The sequence below is a fragment of the Mirounga angustirostris genome, unplaced genomic scaffold, assembly GCF_029215605.1.
Source record: "Mirounga angustirostris isolate CCGP_5_RB_7025 unplaced genomic scaffold, mMirAng1.0.hap1 SCAF_14, whole genome shotgun sequence".
Lineage (NCBI taxonomy): Eukaryota > Metazoa > Chordata > Mammalia > Carnivora > Phocidae > Mirounga > Mirounga angustirostris.
In genome coordinates this window covers 67,639,887-67,655,537 of record NW_026991722.1, presented here as the reverse complement: position 1 = coordinate 67,655,537, position 15,651 = coordinate 67,639,887, and the positions used below count along the sequence as shown (strand labels likewise).

Sequence of the window (15,651 nt, the reverse complement as noted above, 5' to 3'; positions counted from 1 at the left end):
TTTGATGCATGATCTCCAGCATCCTCTCGTGCTTACTGGCCATTTCTAGGTCGGTTGAGTTGTAGGATTTGCATTTTTAAAACTACATACTGTTTCTGCGAGTTATTTCCTTACCAGAAAGGCTAACCGCAGTATTACATGGAAGCGTGCGGGAGGTAGCCTTAGAGGCAGTGGAGTGTGGGGCCTGGGAAGGCGGGGCCCGGGGGGTCAGGCCCATGCCTGGCTTCCTGCGGTGTGCAGGTGGCGTCTGCAGACAGGAAGGGCTGTGCTGGTGGGGAATGGGGCTGGGAGGCGGAGCCCCTTCCACTCAGTGGGGCTCCTGGTCTATCAGTAACTGGAAGAAATGCCCTGAGGATTAGGACAATCATGGCATTTTGTTGCTAAATTAATAGGCTTCAGAGTTCCATATCCTCCTTTCCCCTGCCCTCCCTCCGTCTCTCTGAACACCTTGCGTTGGTGGGGGACATGAGCCTACATGGACACATGCCATCAGCCTGGTCCGTAGTTGCTGCTGTCCATTCTTTGGGCTGGACACCTGTATGATGTTACGTGTCCACCATCATGGTGTCACACGGAGTAGATCACTGTCCCCAATCATCTGTTCTGCCCATTCCTTTGCTCCCCCAACCCCTGGCAAACACTGGTCTTTTTATTGCCTCCATAATTTTGACTTTTCTAGAATGTCCTAGAGTTGGAATCAGTGTGTAGCCTTTTCAGACTGGCTTCTTTCACGTAAGACACATCTGAGGTTTTCCGTGTCTTGGCGTAGCTCATTTCCTTCTGGCTTTGAATAATACTGTATTATTTGGATGGGATGGGTCACTTTATTTATCCAGTCACCAACTGAAGGACGCCTTGGTGCTTCCAGATTTGGGCAATTACGGCTGAAACTGCTAGAAAGGTACCTGTGCAGGAACTTGGTGGTAAGCGGTGGGCCCAGGAGGGCTGGGCCTGGGGTGTGGCAACTGCAGGAAGGGCTGGCTCCTGCCTTTCTGTCCGAGGACCTCCGATTCCCCAGCACATTCCAGGCATGTTCACAGGTGCCCAGGCCTACAGGGGCCCTTGGCCAGGAGGACCAGGCTTAGGCTGGCCACTGTAGCTGGCGGGGTCTGAGGAGGGAGCAGGAGTGGTGGTCTGCTCCCCACACGACAGGTCACAGGGAGCCTCTATCCCCTGACAGTGGAGCAGTTTTAACCTAGCACAGTGCTTACCTTCCTGCCCGTTTCACTCCTACCAGGATCCTGGGGCAGGCTCCTGCAGGGACACGTGCCTCCATCCTTTCTGCCTGATGTGGCCTGGCTGGGGGCTCCCCAGCAAGGGGCTGCACGTGGCACAGCCTGGGGTCCCATGTCCATTTCCTTGTACCAGGGTGGGGCCCATGCCCTCAGAGCTGCTAGGGCCCGGAGGGAGAATTCCCCACAGAGGGAATCTCCCGGAAGAGGGTGGTGGTGCCCTGTGTGAAGATTGGTGCTCTCTGTGGAGATGGCTCAATGCTTCCTAAAGCTGCTGAGCCCCCAGAGCTCCCCAGGTCACCCGTGACCATGCCCTTTTGTCAGCCCTGGCACATGGGGGCTGTGCTCTACCCTTCTGCAGAGGGGAGGGCTGTCCTGGGGGTCGTTCAGCACAGGTGAGCTGTCCCCTCCCACCTGCATGATCTCCTCAACCCATCCTCACTTTTGAGCTCAGAGGAGTGTGGTGTGGTGTGCGGAGACCCTTGTCAGCAACACCAACCCACTTTCTGTGTCTGGGCCTGCCTGTCGTGGATGTTGCGTATGAATGAGACCCTACACTCCTGGCCCTTTGCGTCTGGTTTCTTCCACTGCGGGAAGACTCACATCGTGGGCGCACCAGTACTTCGGTTCCCTCTGTACGTGGCGTTCAGTACTTTGTGATGCCCTATCTGTTCTTCTGCTTGGTTGGTCCCCGGGCGTCCCCGCACGAGAACGGGAGCTTCCGAGGCATAGTTTTGTCTTTGCGCTTCCTGCCGCCTCCCAAGCCCTCCCGCGAGGTTTTCCCGAGGACCGCGCCGTCCAAGAGTGTCGCGTGAGCAGACGCCTGGCCACCACGGATGTGGGAGACGCGGAGTCTGGGGAGGCGCTGGCGTGCTCGCCCCGGTAAGGCCGGGCCCGCGGCGCTCGGCGTGCGGAGCACCGGCGCGCACCTGCTCGCTCCCGGGAGCCGCGCCCCGCCCCGCGCCCCGCCCCGCGCCCCGCCCCAGGCTCCAAGCCCCGCCCCAGGCTCCAAGCCCCGCCCCAGGCTCCAAGCCCCGCCCCAGGCCCCAAGCCCCGCGCCCCGCCCCAGGCCCCAAGCCCCGCCCCAGGCCCCAAGCCCCGCCCCGCGGGGCTTCTGTCCTCGCCCGGCCGCCGTCGGGCGCGCGTCCCACTTCCGCCTTCGCCCACGTGGTCCGGCTGCGGCTCAGTCCGTGGCGCCGTGAGTGGGGCCGGGTGGGAGCGCGCCCCTCCAGTTCCGGCGAGCGTGGCCGGAACCTCCCGGACGCCCGAGGGGGAGCCGGGCGGGGCGGGAGGGCGCGGAGGGGCAGGGGCCGCTGCGGAGGTCGGCCGCCGGCCGCGAGGGCGCCCGGGGGCGGGGGCCGGGCCGTGCCTCCCCGCCGCGCATGGCGGCCTCCGGCCTGCGGGCGGCGGCCGGGGCCCTGCGGAGGGCCTGCGGGGGAGCGTGGGGCCCGCGCCCGGGACGGCGTCTGTCCCGGCAACGCGGCGCGGCGCCCGGGCCCCCGCCGTGCAGGCCGCGCGCGCCAGCGCGGCGCTCACTCGGGCCGTGTCCTTGCAGCTCGCCCCCCATGGCCGGGAACGCGCAGACGCCCGCCCCCGTGGGCGCGGCGCGGGAGCAGCGCCGCCAGGCCCGGAGCGGCTGGCCGGGCGGGGCCCGGGGCTGGGAGGACGCCGAGCAGCGGGCCAAGAAGCCCAGGAGCAGCCCGGACGGGGAGCCGCACAGGAAGCTGCCCAAGCGCAAGATCGTGCTGCTCGTGGCCTACTCCGGGAAGGGCTACCACGGCATGCAGGTGAGGGCCCGCCGCTGCCTTCTCCGGCCGGCTGCAGGCGGGGCCTCCGGGCGGCAGCTGCCCGGCTGGGGCGCCCGCTCCCGCCGCTGCCTTCTCCGGGCGGCAGCTGCCCGGCTGGGCCGCTCCGGACACGGGGCCGCGCTCTTCACCCGGAGTTCCGCGGCGCGGTGCGTCCGCCGGGGCAGGGGTTGCGCTGGAGCCCCGGCTGCCCCGAGCCCTGCTCTGGCCCCGGTGTGTGCGGCGCCGGAGCCCCGCGCCGCTGGCCAGCCTGGGGCCGCAGCACCCGGGACGGGCTCCCTGTGCTCTCCCTCCCGGAGGCCGAGGGGCGGGGAGGGCCCGCCGCCCGCGTCTGCCCTGCGCTGGAGCTCGGGCTGGGGGGTAGAATGGGAACTCCGGAGAGCCGGGCGCACGTACTCGGGGCCCCTGCGGGCTCCGCGTCGCGGGCGCTGTGTCCTGTGAGCCTGCTGAACGAAGCTCGTCTCAGAGGACGGAGTTGGGTGCCGAGCCGGAGCGCCTGGCCAGGGCGCTCACCGGGGGCTGCAGCAGTTCTCACCGGGAGCCGCGGGAGAACTGGGGGTCTTCGGGTCTCCTTTTAGGGAAGAGAGTAGGTCACACGGGGGAAACTGATGTCGCGGTGTGGGGTGGACCGACTCCTCAGGAAGGGACGGACCAGCCCTGTTGCTCTGCGTGGGCGACGGAAGGCTTTTGTGACTGATTTTGAGGAGGTGCGTTTTTGCTTTAGGCGCCGCCTGGAGAACTTTGCTGTGTCTCGACAGCTTCTGTGTGCCTCAGTTTCCCCGTTAGGGAAGTGGGGGGTTGGAGAGTGACGGGCTCACCGTGCTGATGGGAGGACGCATTGGGAGCCTGGCACTCGGCCGCCTTCCCCGCTGCTGCAGCCCTGCCCCTGCGTGGGGGTGTTTGAGCAGCATTTATTTATGACCTGATGCTTGCAGTGGGGACCGTAGGGTAGACCTTGGGAAGACCTTCCCCTGGGGTGATCTTGGCAGATGCTCATCCGCCCTCGTGTCCCTGGTGTGGGGGGGGTTTTCTCTGAGAAGCGCCGGAGGGGGTCCGTGACCTCATTGATGTGCGGGGTCCTGCAGGCCCTGGGTTGTGCTTAGGGCACCCTGAGAGGATAGCGTTAGGACGCTCTAGAAGCAGTGGGTGTCGTACAGGCTGGTCTCATGAGCTGAAGGGATACCAAATCCAGCTCTGGCATCCTGGGGTGGGTTTCCTGCTTTGAGTCAAGGGGTCTGCCTCCCCGTGTGATAAGGGGGGTGTCCCTCTGCAGCCCGCTGCTGCCGACAGATGGGTCTCTGGCCAGAGGGGCGCTGGTTTCAGACCTGACCAGGTGGGAGGAAACTGTTGGGTGATGCTCTCTGTGGGCTGTTTGACCTGGCTGCCCAGGGTGGGCTGTTTCTAGAGACTGGGTACTCTCAGGTGACCATCCCAGTTGCCACGGGACGGGGAAGAGCCACGGTGTATTCCCAGGGCCGCAGATGTGGGCCCAGGACCCAGGCACCCTGCGGGGAGCAGCTCAGGCCCAGGGTTCCCATCTGTGGGCAGCGACTAAGTGAAGAAAACTGGTTTTCTATCTGTTCCTTCAGAGGAATGTTGGGTCCTCACAATTCAAGACCATCGAAGATGACTTGGTGTCTGCCCTGGTCCAGTCGGGTTGTATTCCTGAAAATCACGGCGAAGATATGAAGAAGATGTCCTTCCAGCGGTGCGCCCGGACAGATAAGGTAGGCGCCATCTCTGCCCCCCCCCCCCCCCCCAGCAGGTTCGAGCGGCACCTGAAGCTCCTGATCTGTACGTCCTTCACACCACACGTCAGCGTCTTTATTCGTCAAGACTCTTGGCTGTGAATGACAGATGCACAGACCGAACTAGCCAAAATGGGAAGAAAGCCGTCACCTCGTGTCACCAGGAAGTTCTCAAGCATTTCCAGTCCAGGTGTGGCTGGACCTGGGTGCTCGCTGCGGGCCAGACTTCGTGTCCGTGCATTCTCCTGCGTGGCCCCTGTAGGTGGCCGCACGGTGGTCACGATATCCACGCAGCTCAAGCTTGCCAGTACACAGAGGATTGAATGTCCCGTTTTCCAAGAGGGGAAAGGAAAGAGGTGACCCGGGTGTGAGTCATCTGTTTCAGCTTAGTTTGAGAACAGTCTTTCGTCACAGTGTAATGGGAACACAGGTCCCGTTGTGTGTGCGCGTGCACGTGTGTGCGTGTCCCGGCTTGGCAGTCCGCTACGTACTCCACACTCATGGTGCGTCACCACCACACTGGCCGCGGCTCGTGGACCAGGGAGCCCCAGTGGCTGTGGCCCCGTGCTGTCCACTCGGTCCCAAGATTGGGTCTCAGCACACTTACTCACTGCCTCACACGTGTGTCCTGGGCTCAGTCTTGCCCTGTCGTGTTCCTGGGTGTCGGTCTGGCATGGGCAGCAGCTCCCCAAGGAGAGTGGAGGGGAGCTGGGCAGGCGGGTAGGGCAGAGGCACAGACCTCAAGCTCTTCTCCGGTAGGTATGAAATGCAGAGTGCACTGCATGCCTTTTGCCCCCGCTCTGCAGCCCTGACCCTGGGATGCTTCTGTGGCCACCTGAGGTCCCTGGGGATGTGACACAGACACGGGCTGGTCAGCGTCCTGAGCAGCCAAACAACGCCCAGGTCCACAGGTAGCAGATCCCCTGGGTTCACGCGCCAGGTGGGGACCACAGAACTGGTGCGTCGTACAGATAGCGGAGAACAGACGCGGGACTGTGGGTTTGCGTCTCGTAGGTGACGCGGTAACGTTTCCCACGGCTCAGGCGCGAGTCCTGTGGTTCCTACAGTTTCCTTTTTTTTTTAATTGGCCTAGTGACAGTTTTCTGCTAGTTTTCAAGGCAGAAGGCAAGCAGATAACTAACGGAGAGAGCGTTTCAGAGCGAGGTGCTTAACCCAGTGTTGTTGGAGATTGTTCTGTTCAGATGTTTTTCCCTCTTACGGTTTGGGGAACCTGAAGAAACCCGACACTTCCGACACTAACATCCCAGCTCATCTCTCCACTTGTGCATCCAGCCCTGTGGATGAGGAAATGATAGCATTTTCTTAGTTTTTATTAGATTCTTTAAAAAGCAGCTTTATTTTTTATTTTTTTTTAAAGATTTTATTTATTTATTTGAGACAAGATGAGAGAGAGAGAGAGCACATGAGAGGGGGGAGGGTCAGAGGGAGAAGCAGACTCCCCGCCGAGCAGGGAGCCCGATGCGGGACTCGATCCAGGGACTCCAGGATCATGACCTGAGCCGAAGGCAGTCGCTTAACCGACTGAGCCACCCAGGTGCCCCATAAAAGCAGCTTTATTGAGATACAGTTTACTCCTTGCAGTTTGCCTGCCCAGTGTGTGTGAGTCAGGGGATTCTAGTATGTTCGCAGAGTTGTGCGGCCGTCCCTGCAGCTGGTCTGGGGACACTTTCATCTCTCCAGCAAGGACCCCAGGCCCCTTAGCCATCTCTCCCGCCCCAGAATGTTTTCATTTACACACATGATTGATACAAAAACAGCGGTGTTATTCATCTCCGTTCCTTTTTTTTTTTTTTTTTTAATTTTGCTTTTTAAAGTAATCTCCACACCCAGCATGGGGCTTGAACCCACAACCCTGAAATCAAGAGTTGCACGCTTCACCAACTGAGCCAGCCAGGCATCCCCATCTCCCCAGTTTTTTACTGGGAAAAATGTCAGTCCTGCAGATGTGTGGGGAGTATCGCAGTGGACGCCGGACCAGCCCTCCCCTCGATTCAGCAGTGATACCGTTTTGCCACATTTGTTTCCTCTTTACGCCCTTTCTTCCCCTTAAACCGTTTGAGAGTCCGTTGCGGACCTCATTCACTCCGGAAGCCGCAGGCCTGAACGTGCAGGGATGGCAGCGCCCCTGGGAGTTCCCCTCGGGCGGTCCAGCGCTGCCGGGGTGCGGCTACCACAAGCCTCGGTCTGTTACTGACCCAGCACCTGAGCCGCGGTCGGCCTGCGTGCTTGCTCCCGTCCTTGGCGCTCCCTTTGATCTAAGATGGTCTCCTTGTCGCTTTTTTTTTTTTTTTTTTTTTGGTTTTTCCATGATGTTTTTGGACAGGTGAGGCCAGTAGTTTTTTGTTTTTGTTTTTGTTTTTTAGATTTTTTTTATGTGAGAGAGAGCGACAGATAGAGCACAAGGGGGGAGGAGAAGGAGAAGCAGGCTTCCCACCGAGCAGGGAGCCCGACGCGGGGCTCGATCCCAGGACCCTGGGATCACGACCTGAGCTGAAGGCAGACGCTTAACGACTGAGCCACCCAGGCACCCGAGGCCAGTAGTTTTTGTTTTTTGTTTTTTTTTTATATGATATCTTTTTTTTTAAGATTTTATTTATTTGCGAGAGAGAGAATGAGAGACAGAGAGCATGAGAGGGAGGAGGGTCAGAGGGAGAAGCAGACTCCGTGCCGAGCAGGGAGCCCGACGCGGGACTCGATCCCGGGACTCCAGGATCATGACCCAAGCCGAAGGCAGTCGCTCAACCAACTGAGCCACCCAGGCGCCCCCCGAGGCCAGTAGTTTTGACAAATGTTCTCAGTCAAGATTTGTCCGATTGTTGTCATGACTGGATTTGGATAAAGTTTTGGGCAGGGATGTTAGGTGTGGTTCAGTCCATTTCTTGGCACGGGTTTGTGGAGCGTCTTCCGATGATGCGTGTGCGGTGATGTGGGTGGTGCTGAGCCGCACGTCTGCGCGTCTGCGCCCAGGACGGCACCCTGCCCCCCAGGAGCCATCCTGTCCACTTCCTTGTCCCCACACGGTCCTGTCATGCTGACCGTCCACACAGCTGGCTTTTAGACAAAGGCCTGGCGTCAGGGTGGGGAAGCGTGCTCACCCCGCTGGGAGTTGCCTGTGTAACCAGCTCCCCTTCGCTGTCCACGCCGTCCCCCCGTCCCTGTTCCACAGGCTAACTGCTGTCCTGACTTAGATGGCACAGTGGTCCCCCCCCGGTTTGTGGGGGACGCGTTCCAGGACCCCTGGTGGATGCCTGGCCTGTCGCTGGTGCCGAAGCGCTGTGATACGGTGAGCTCGTAAACGCGGCCCGGGAGAGATGGGCAGTGGTCGCTCGGGGCAAATCAGGATGATTACAGCTGGGCGCTGGCCTGGAAGTTGGGCGAGCGTGGGCTCTCAGAAGGCCCCTGGGCTGCACCCGTTGTCCGCACGACGAGGGGAGACGAGATGGGGGATGTGGATGGTGTGGGCTTGTGCTGGAGCGCGAGGTGGAGCGTCAGGGGCGCGGGTGAGCGGGCAGCTGGAGCAGGGGCAGCGACACCGTGGGCGAGGTGGGGCGACCGCTCTTCCTTGCCCGGCCTCCCATTCTCCTAAGGAATCGCTTGCTCTTTTCCCCACATCGTGCGGAGTCCGGGCCGAGGGGGCCTTCGTTTCCTACCTGCATGACGTGTGTTTCGCAGGGCCCCGAGGCCATCGGTGATCCTTCCCCGGTTGTGCTCGCCTGGCTCTTTGGCGGACTGAGTGCCATCCTCGGGTCTCACCAGCCCCTCAAATGCGTTTCTAAAGCCAGAACTTGTACAGGAAACGGTGCAGCGGTGGCTGGTCCTTGGTCCAGGAGACCATCTTTCGGAGGGTGTGCCTGACCCTTCTGCTTCCTTTGCAGGGTGTGTCTGCGGCCGGCCAGGTCGTGTCCCTGAAGGTGTGGCTGATTGACGACATTTTAGAGAAGATCAACAGCCACCTTCCGCCTCACATTCGGATACTGGGTAAGCGCAGCAGGGCAGGGCCACGTGCCGCGTGGTGGCTGGTCTCGCAGGGATGTGAAGCCTCACCAGATTTGTCTGGTGTGGAATCAGGACGCCGGGGCGGTTGCTGAGCGGTTGGTAGGAGAGGTGGTGAGTCAGCTCAGAGGTCGCTGTCCCCTCCTCCGGAAGGCATGAGCTGGACACACGCTTGGGAGCTCCCTTCATGGCAGCGCCTTGTTTGAACCAAACACTGGACGCAAAAGTCCCGATTCGGTAAAGCTGAAAACGGGTGAGGATTCCCTTTTATAACAAGCCTGACAAACAGGATTTTTAAGTCTTTGTTAAAACGATTCCATCTGACTCTCTTCTTTTGAGTGGCGTGCACGGGCCGGTTGTTTCCTGTGTTCTCGGGTTGGTTGGTTGGCGTAGACATCGCCGTCTGTTGCTTTTTGTCTCTTCTGTGCTCTTCTTTTCTTCTGTTTATTCTTTTGGATTAATGAACGTTTTTCATACTTCCATTTGATTATCACCTCGGTTGCCTTGTAGGTGTAACAGGCTGTGGTTTTTTTAGTGGTTGCTTGGGGGGGTTAAAGCAGGAATTGGCAGACCCTCTGTAGCAGGCCAGGCCGTGTGGCTAGCTGACCTTGATCTCGGCCCCACGCGCCCCTTGACTTTAACTGTGCCCTGCCACCCCGTCTTTGCAGACGGGCTCTTTGGTGGCCTTGGTGGCCGTCTCTGTTAGAACGTCTTTCTTACCTCGCGTTTTGTAGCATTCGAAGACGACGGCAGCGTCCCGCCTCCATCCCCCCGGCCTTGCAGCTGATGGGGGCCTATTGTACGACCACGTGTGGTACCAACCACGCTGCGTTGTTTCCTTTAAGCAGCCAATTGAAAAAATCTTTTGAGATGTAACTGATGTATAATGAAGCCCGTATTTAAGCGCACAGCTTTGACGTGCGCACGTATGTGCACCCACGCCTGGGGAACCATCCCGGGTAGGACCGTGAGCCCCTCCGCCCCACCCCCTCCTCACGGGCCACCACTGATCTGCGTCTGTCGCCGTAGGTTAGTTCACGCTCTTAGCGCTTTACTGAACAGAATCAGGTCACACGTCTGGCTGCTTTCACGGAGCTGGTGTTGTGTGGACCCCGTCACGCGGGCCTGCTGCTCGCGGTTTCTTCATGTGCCCCCGAGGGCACTGGGCTTCTGCATCGCCACGGACAAAGCTGCCGTGGGCATCTGGCGCAAGTAAACGGAGATTGTTACCGTGAAGTCGGTAACGCTTCCTAATTACTTTGTCTGCTACTGGACATCTGTGTTCGCACGTGACGTGGCTTTTGTTTGCTCTGCTGGGGTCTTTCTCTGCCTGCAGGGAGGGTCCCCTCCCGGGACACTCCTCTTTGAGTAAACTCCCCTGAAGGCCCCTTGATGTGTTTGCACCAGAAGGTCTTCCATGTAGTCCACAGATCGGGCCCCAGTTTTGCTAAAACAACACCGAATCCTGTACAGTTACTGCGGCGTCGGCGCTCGTCATGCAACCTGGCATGCGGGGTGGTTTCCCTCGTTGCGGCCCCAGAGCGCGGCCATCAGGCAGCCCGGGTGCTGATCCCGGCAGACGGCCACCTGCACGACGCATCCTGGCGATGCTCGGCGCAGACAAAAGTGAATTTTCAATGCCAGGCGACAAGGAAAACCTGAAATTACCCCCAGATGAAACACGACAGCAGAGTGAGAGCAAGGAGGGCAGGAGCCCTGGGGCGGGGCCGGCTGCAGCTGCCCGTGGGGCCCTGGTGCAGCTCTGGCAGCACCCCTGGTTCCGGGTCCTCGCCCGTAGCTGTGTGTCGTCGGGGAGATTCTCTATGCACACGTACACTTCTGTGCTTCTCACGCACGAGTAGAGCCCTGCGTGCTTCGTTCTGTCTTTATTCTTTCTTTTTTTTTTAAAGATTTTATTTATTTATTTGAGACAGAGAGAATGAGAGAGAACATGAGAGGGGGGAGGGTCAGAGGGAGAAGCAGACTCCCCGCCGAGCAGGGAGCCCGATGCGGGACTCGATCCCGGGACTCCAGGATCATGACCTGAGCCTAAGGCAGTCGCTTAACCAACTGAGCCACCCAGGCGCCCTGTCTTTATTCTTTCACTTCCTGGTTAGTGTGTTTGCTGAGCACCTGCTGGGTCTGTCCGCTCTCAGGGTGCAGGGCCTCTGGCATTCGGGGGCTGCCTGCTGCTTCGTCCTGCCGACGATCTGGAACGTGTGTGATCGTGTTTCTCTCGCTGGACTTCTAAGTTGTCTGTAGTAGTTGTTGTTCTTAGCCCTGCTGCTGCCTGGTGGCCTCGCGTAGGACAACCCATAGGGCATGCTTTTGGGTCCGCAGTGGATTCCGTGGAGAGCTGTGCAGGGCCTGAGCATACGCTTCCCTGCCCCTCCGTGAACCCCAGGTTTTAATAAGCCGCCGGTGTTTCTGATGAGTTGGTTTGCGTAACTCTGCCGTTGAGCGTCAGGCGCGTGCGGGCTCGGTGCATGGAGGCCGGGCCCGCGTCTGGTGCAGGTGCTCGTGGGCAGGGAAGCGTTGTCCTCACTTGCCTCCTCTCCCCCCAAGGGCTGAAGAGGGTCACGGGCGGCTTCAACTCCAAGAACAAGTGTGACGCCAGGACGTACTTCTACATGCTGCCCACGTTTGCCTTCGCCCACAAGGACCACGACGTGCAGGACGAGAGCTACCGGCTGAGCGTGGAGACGCTGCGGCGCGTCAACGGGCTCCTCGCCTGCTACAAGGGCACGCACAGCTTCCACAACTTCACCTCGCAGAAGGGGCCCCGCGAGGCCAGCGCTCGGCGCTACATCCTGGACATGTTCTGTGAGGAGCCTTTCGTGCGGGAGGGCATGGAGTTCGCGGTGATCAAGGTGAAGGGGCAGAGCTTCATGACGCACCAGATCAGGAAGATGGTCGGCCTGGTGGTGGCCATCGTCAAGGGCTACGCCCCCGAGAGCGTGCTGGAGCGCAGCTGGGGGGAGGCGAAGGTGGACGTGCCCAAGGCGCCGGGGCTTGGCCTGGTCCTGGAGCGCGTGCACTTCGAGAAGTACAACCAGCGCTTCGGCAACGACGGGCTGCACGAGCCGCTGGACTGGACGCGGGAGGAGGCGGGGGTCACGGCGTTCAAGGAGCAGCACATCTACCCCACCATCATCAGCACCGAGCGCCACGAGCGGTCCATGGCCCAGTGGCTGAGCACCCTGCCCGTGCATGACTTCAACGCCAGTGCCCACGCGGCCGCCGGCCCAGGCACCAAGGTGGGCGCTGGGGCCGTGGGGCTGGAGGCCGGGGCTCCCTTTCAGGCTCTCGGCCAAGCTTCTCACCTGCCCTACACTGGTGTCCTTGTGTCCATTGTGCAGACGAGCAAGCTGAGGCGCAGAGAGGTGCGTCAGGCTCTTGGGGTCACACAGCACGGATGAGCAGGGCCAGGGCGTTGGAACGGGTGGCTGGCGACCCCACAGTGCTGCTTTGTGTTTGCTCCCCACTCTGTGCCTAGTGACCTCGGACAGAGGCTGCGCTCGGGGGCCTGCCTTCCCGACCGTGGGACAGAGGTGTGAGGACGAACACTGTGAGGTCCTCAGCGTGTGTCTGTTGTCACACCTGCTCTGGAACATGGGGTCCCTTGAGAGGCACGTGGCGTGCTTGGCGCCCGCTCCAGGTGGTTGCTGTCTGATGTGCCCTCCTGCTAGGGCCATGGCTCCCGGCGGCTCGTCCCTGCCAGGGGAGCGTGTTAGGAGGAGGGCACGTGTGTGAGGCCCTGGAGCTAACCGTAGTCTGCAGCTGGAGTCTTTCCCTGGGGTGGGAGACGTCCCTGAGCCTGGGTTCTCTGCTGGCCCAGCAGCTCTCCACGGGCGCAATCCCACCTGGAGCGCTGGGAGAGCGCTTCCCGTCGCCTTCGCACCCAGAAAAGCATGCTCCTTCCCGCACACTTGGGGTTGTAAACCCACCCACGCAGGTAGGGTAAGCTGGCCAGGTGGGCCAGGTGTGGAAGAGCAGGTGTGCAGGTGCGACGACGAGGGGCCGTGGCGTCAGGGAGGTGATGGGGATCGGACCCCGGCAGGCGCGAGCACTCCTGCCCCGTCTCACGGCCACGTCGAGGGGAGGGCCACGCCGGGAGAGCTGAAGCTTTCCCAGGAGACACAGGCATTCCGGGATTTTATGTGGAATCTTCTAGTCTGTGAGTGTTGATGGTGCCGAGTTCTCCCAGGCACTGTGAGGCCGGGTGGAGTGTGTGTGCAGATTGGAGCTGGGGGCCAGACGTGCCCTCTGCTGGACTCCCGCTGGGACAGGCTCCCGCCTCCTGCTGTCTTCACACCTGAGGGAGGGCCTGCACTCGTCCCGCTGGGAGTAGCCCCGTTTTGTGTCCCCTGAGGGGATCTGACAGAGCCCCGTGATGACCCCCTTGTCCCCAGCCTTGGCTTTCCCTGAGCAGGTCAGGTTCTGGAGCTGTTGGTGTGGGGGCCAGGAGTCGGGCTGAGACCAAGTGCTTGCCCGTGTGCCTGATGACTGGCCGGGCCGGGGGGGGGGTGGCCCCGATCCCAGCCCCTCGCGGACAGCCCCCCAGGGGGGAAGCACCCACACTTTGCTCTTGTTCTGCAGGTGCCTGGCCCCCCAGGAGACAGTGACTGAGGTGGTGGCCACCCGCTGGAGCGCCTTCAGGCAGGCTCAACGTGTGCCGGGAGCTTTCGCCGCCGCCGCAGGCCGACCTCCCGACATGGGGGAGCCGCACTGCCGCCACGCAACCTCAGGGTCTTGAGACCCGCGTCACGTTGGGTTTCCTCACAGGGAGGACCTGCTGCGAATCCGTTCTCAGCTCACGCATTAACCGTGTACACCTCAGCATGTAAAGACACTATTTTTTTAAAGGTTTCTTACTAAATGAGTACAAACTTTGCTAAAGTCACGCCGTTTTTTACCTTTACTTGGTCTTTGCTATGCTTGTAGCCTCCAGAGAGGGGAGGGAGGGAGGGAGTGCTGCGTGCTGTTAGGGACAGAGGGGCGTTGGTGGGCGGAGGCCAGAGCAGGTGGGCGCAAGAGGCTCCTACGGGACTGGCCGTCAGGCCCTCAGGACCGGGCTTGGTGGCTTGGCTGCGTAGCCCTTGCTCCTGGTCACATCCACCCCAGCCTTGCCCACGTCCCAGGTGGGAGGAGGGGGACAGACGAGAGGACAGACGTGGCCCTCGGCGAGCTCTCCCAACAGAAGACCCACCAGTAGCTTCTTCCCCTCATTGTCCAGGGCATGTCATGGGGTCCGGTCTAGCTGCAAGGGATGCTGGGAGATGCCTTTTACCCAACGCTGTAGCACAGCCCAGAAGTGACCTGTCAGCGAGGAAGGGGGATTGGGTGACGGGCAGGCCCTGGGCATGTCTGCAGAAGGCACGGGCGGTGTCCCGTGGGGAAGTGGTGTGTTCTGTGTGTGCGTGCTGGTGTTCATGCGTGGGCATGTGAGCACATACCTAATGATGCGTGCACGCACGAGACGTACGGCGTCCATACCCTGGGTACGCGCGTGTGCTTGTGAGTACACGGTGCCTGTATGCACAGCTGTGTGCACGCATGTGGCGTGTGGGGGCATGCGTGGGCACACCCATGTGTGCCCGGAACCGGGCAGATCTCTTCCAGGGCTTCTTCCGGACGGACAGACAGGATGGCGTGAGTATCATCAGGAAGACCACTGAGGATGCTGGTGGTGGCCGGGGTGAAGGGGGGGGCTGTGTGTGCAGAGGGTGAGTGAGGTGTGTGGGGCCAGAAAAGCAGCTGGGCTTCCTGCTGCCAAGGGGATGGAGGTGAGCACAGGAGGGAGGACAGAAGGCTGCCTTGGGCTTCAGGTTTAAGGGACTGAGGACCTGGGGCCGTTAGCAGATGGGGCCGCTGGGGAAAGGCAGTCTGGAGGAGGTGCGGAGATTGGCATTAGGTGTGGTAATGGGCTCCGGGATAACCAAGGCTCTTTGCTAAGTCATTTCCAAGGGCAGAAAATCAGCCCAGATAACTGCTGGGACCACCGCTTCTCCCATGAAAGGCTGCAAGAGCTTGGTTTGAGCATCAGTCAAACCTCTAGAATACATAACTCCCAACTGTGACTCCAGGTAGTGAATGGATGACCTGTGTAGCCACCTTGGAGGATCCCTGGGAGGGCAGCATTTTTAAGTAACGAATATGCTTGCAGTAACAGTACAGAAGAGAGAAGCCCTTCCCTCACTGGTTCTAGGGCCTCTCGCAGAGAGCTCTGTGCATAGATGAGCTCATCTGATCCGTCTCTTCACACAGATGGTGGCTTACAACGCACTTGACTCTTGCTTGTCCCAACGTAGCATGGCTTTGCGGCCGTGAAAGTCTGCATTGTTCTTGCTGGTGGCTCACTATCCATGCTGCCCCGCGTGCTGCCGGGCCTTTGTCCGGACCATCCCTGTACGTCCTTGTTCATGTGTGTGAGTAGCTGTGGATGCAGAATCAGTGGTCTGATGGGTTTCTAGTGGCCACTTGGCTTTGATGGCTCCTCCCCTCCATAGAGCCCTGCCGACATCACATGACGGTACCTGCCCCTCACTCTCTCCAGAACCTCAGGGGAGCAAGCCTGACCTTGGGGCCAGCCTTTTCCTGGGTTGCATGATCCTTCCCTGGGCATGGAAGGCGCAGAAAGTTAGGGCCGGGATCTGCATAGTCAGGGGGTCACATGCCAGAACGCAGTGTTACCCCAAGGACACAGGAGAGCAAGAACCCTCACCTTCTTTCCCTGCCCAGCTGCCTGCCGGGTCCCCATATTGGCCAGCATGTAAGATGGGCACGAGAGTCAGCACCTGGGAAGCGACGGGAAATCTCGTGAGCTGCTCTCATCTGTGTGTTTGGGACCAC

General features: G+C 60.5%; 1 protein-coding gene across 4 annotated transcripts; it reads left to right on the top strand.

Annotated features, from left to right (window-relative positions):
- Positions 1-2,313: 2,313 nt before the first annotated feature.
- On the top strand, positions 2,314-13,698 carry PUS1 (pseudouridine synthase 1). Of its 4 annotated transcripts, XM_054510585.2 has the most exons (7): positions 2,314-2,430; positions 2,788-3,019; positions 4,627-4,764; positions 7,973-8,089; positions 8,682-8,784; positions 11,365-12,056; positions 13,399-13,698. In XM_054510585.2, exons 2-7 carry the CDS (start codon positions 2,798-2,800, stop codon positions 13,426-13,428), a joined length of 1,302 nt encoding a protein of 433 aa, XP_054366560.1. In that variant the 5' UTR covers positions 2,314-2,430; positions 2,788-2,797; the 3' UTR covers positions 13,429-13,698. The 4 variants fall into 4 exon arrangements, with proteins under 4 accessions (XP_054366560.1, XP_064434249.1, XP_064434250.1 ...); XM_064578179.1 differs by lacking the exon at positions 7,973-8,089 and having other exon boundaries at positions 2,315-2,430; XM_064578180.1 differs by lacking the exon at positions 2,314-2,430 and having other exon boundaries at positions 2,566-3,019.
- Positions 13,699-15,651: the final 1,953 nt, after the last annotated feature.

Excerpts from the sequence above, each read along its gene's own strand:
- PUS1 (XM_064578180.1), top strand. The coding sequence starts at position 2,615 with ATGGCGGCCTCCGGCCTGCGGGCGGCGGCCGGGGCCCTGCGGAGGGCC. Across the intron at positions 3,020-4,626 it reads AGGGCTACCACGGCATGCAG|AGGAATGTTGGGTCCTCACA; the intron begins GTGAGGGCCCGC and ends CTGTTCCTTCAG. Across the intron at positions 8,090-8,681 it reads TGCCGAAGCGCTGTGATACG|GGTGTGTCTGCGGCCGGCCA; the intron begins GTGAGCTCGTAA and ends CTTCCTTTGCAG.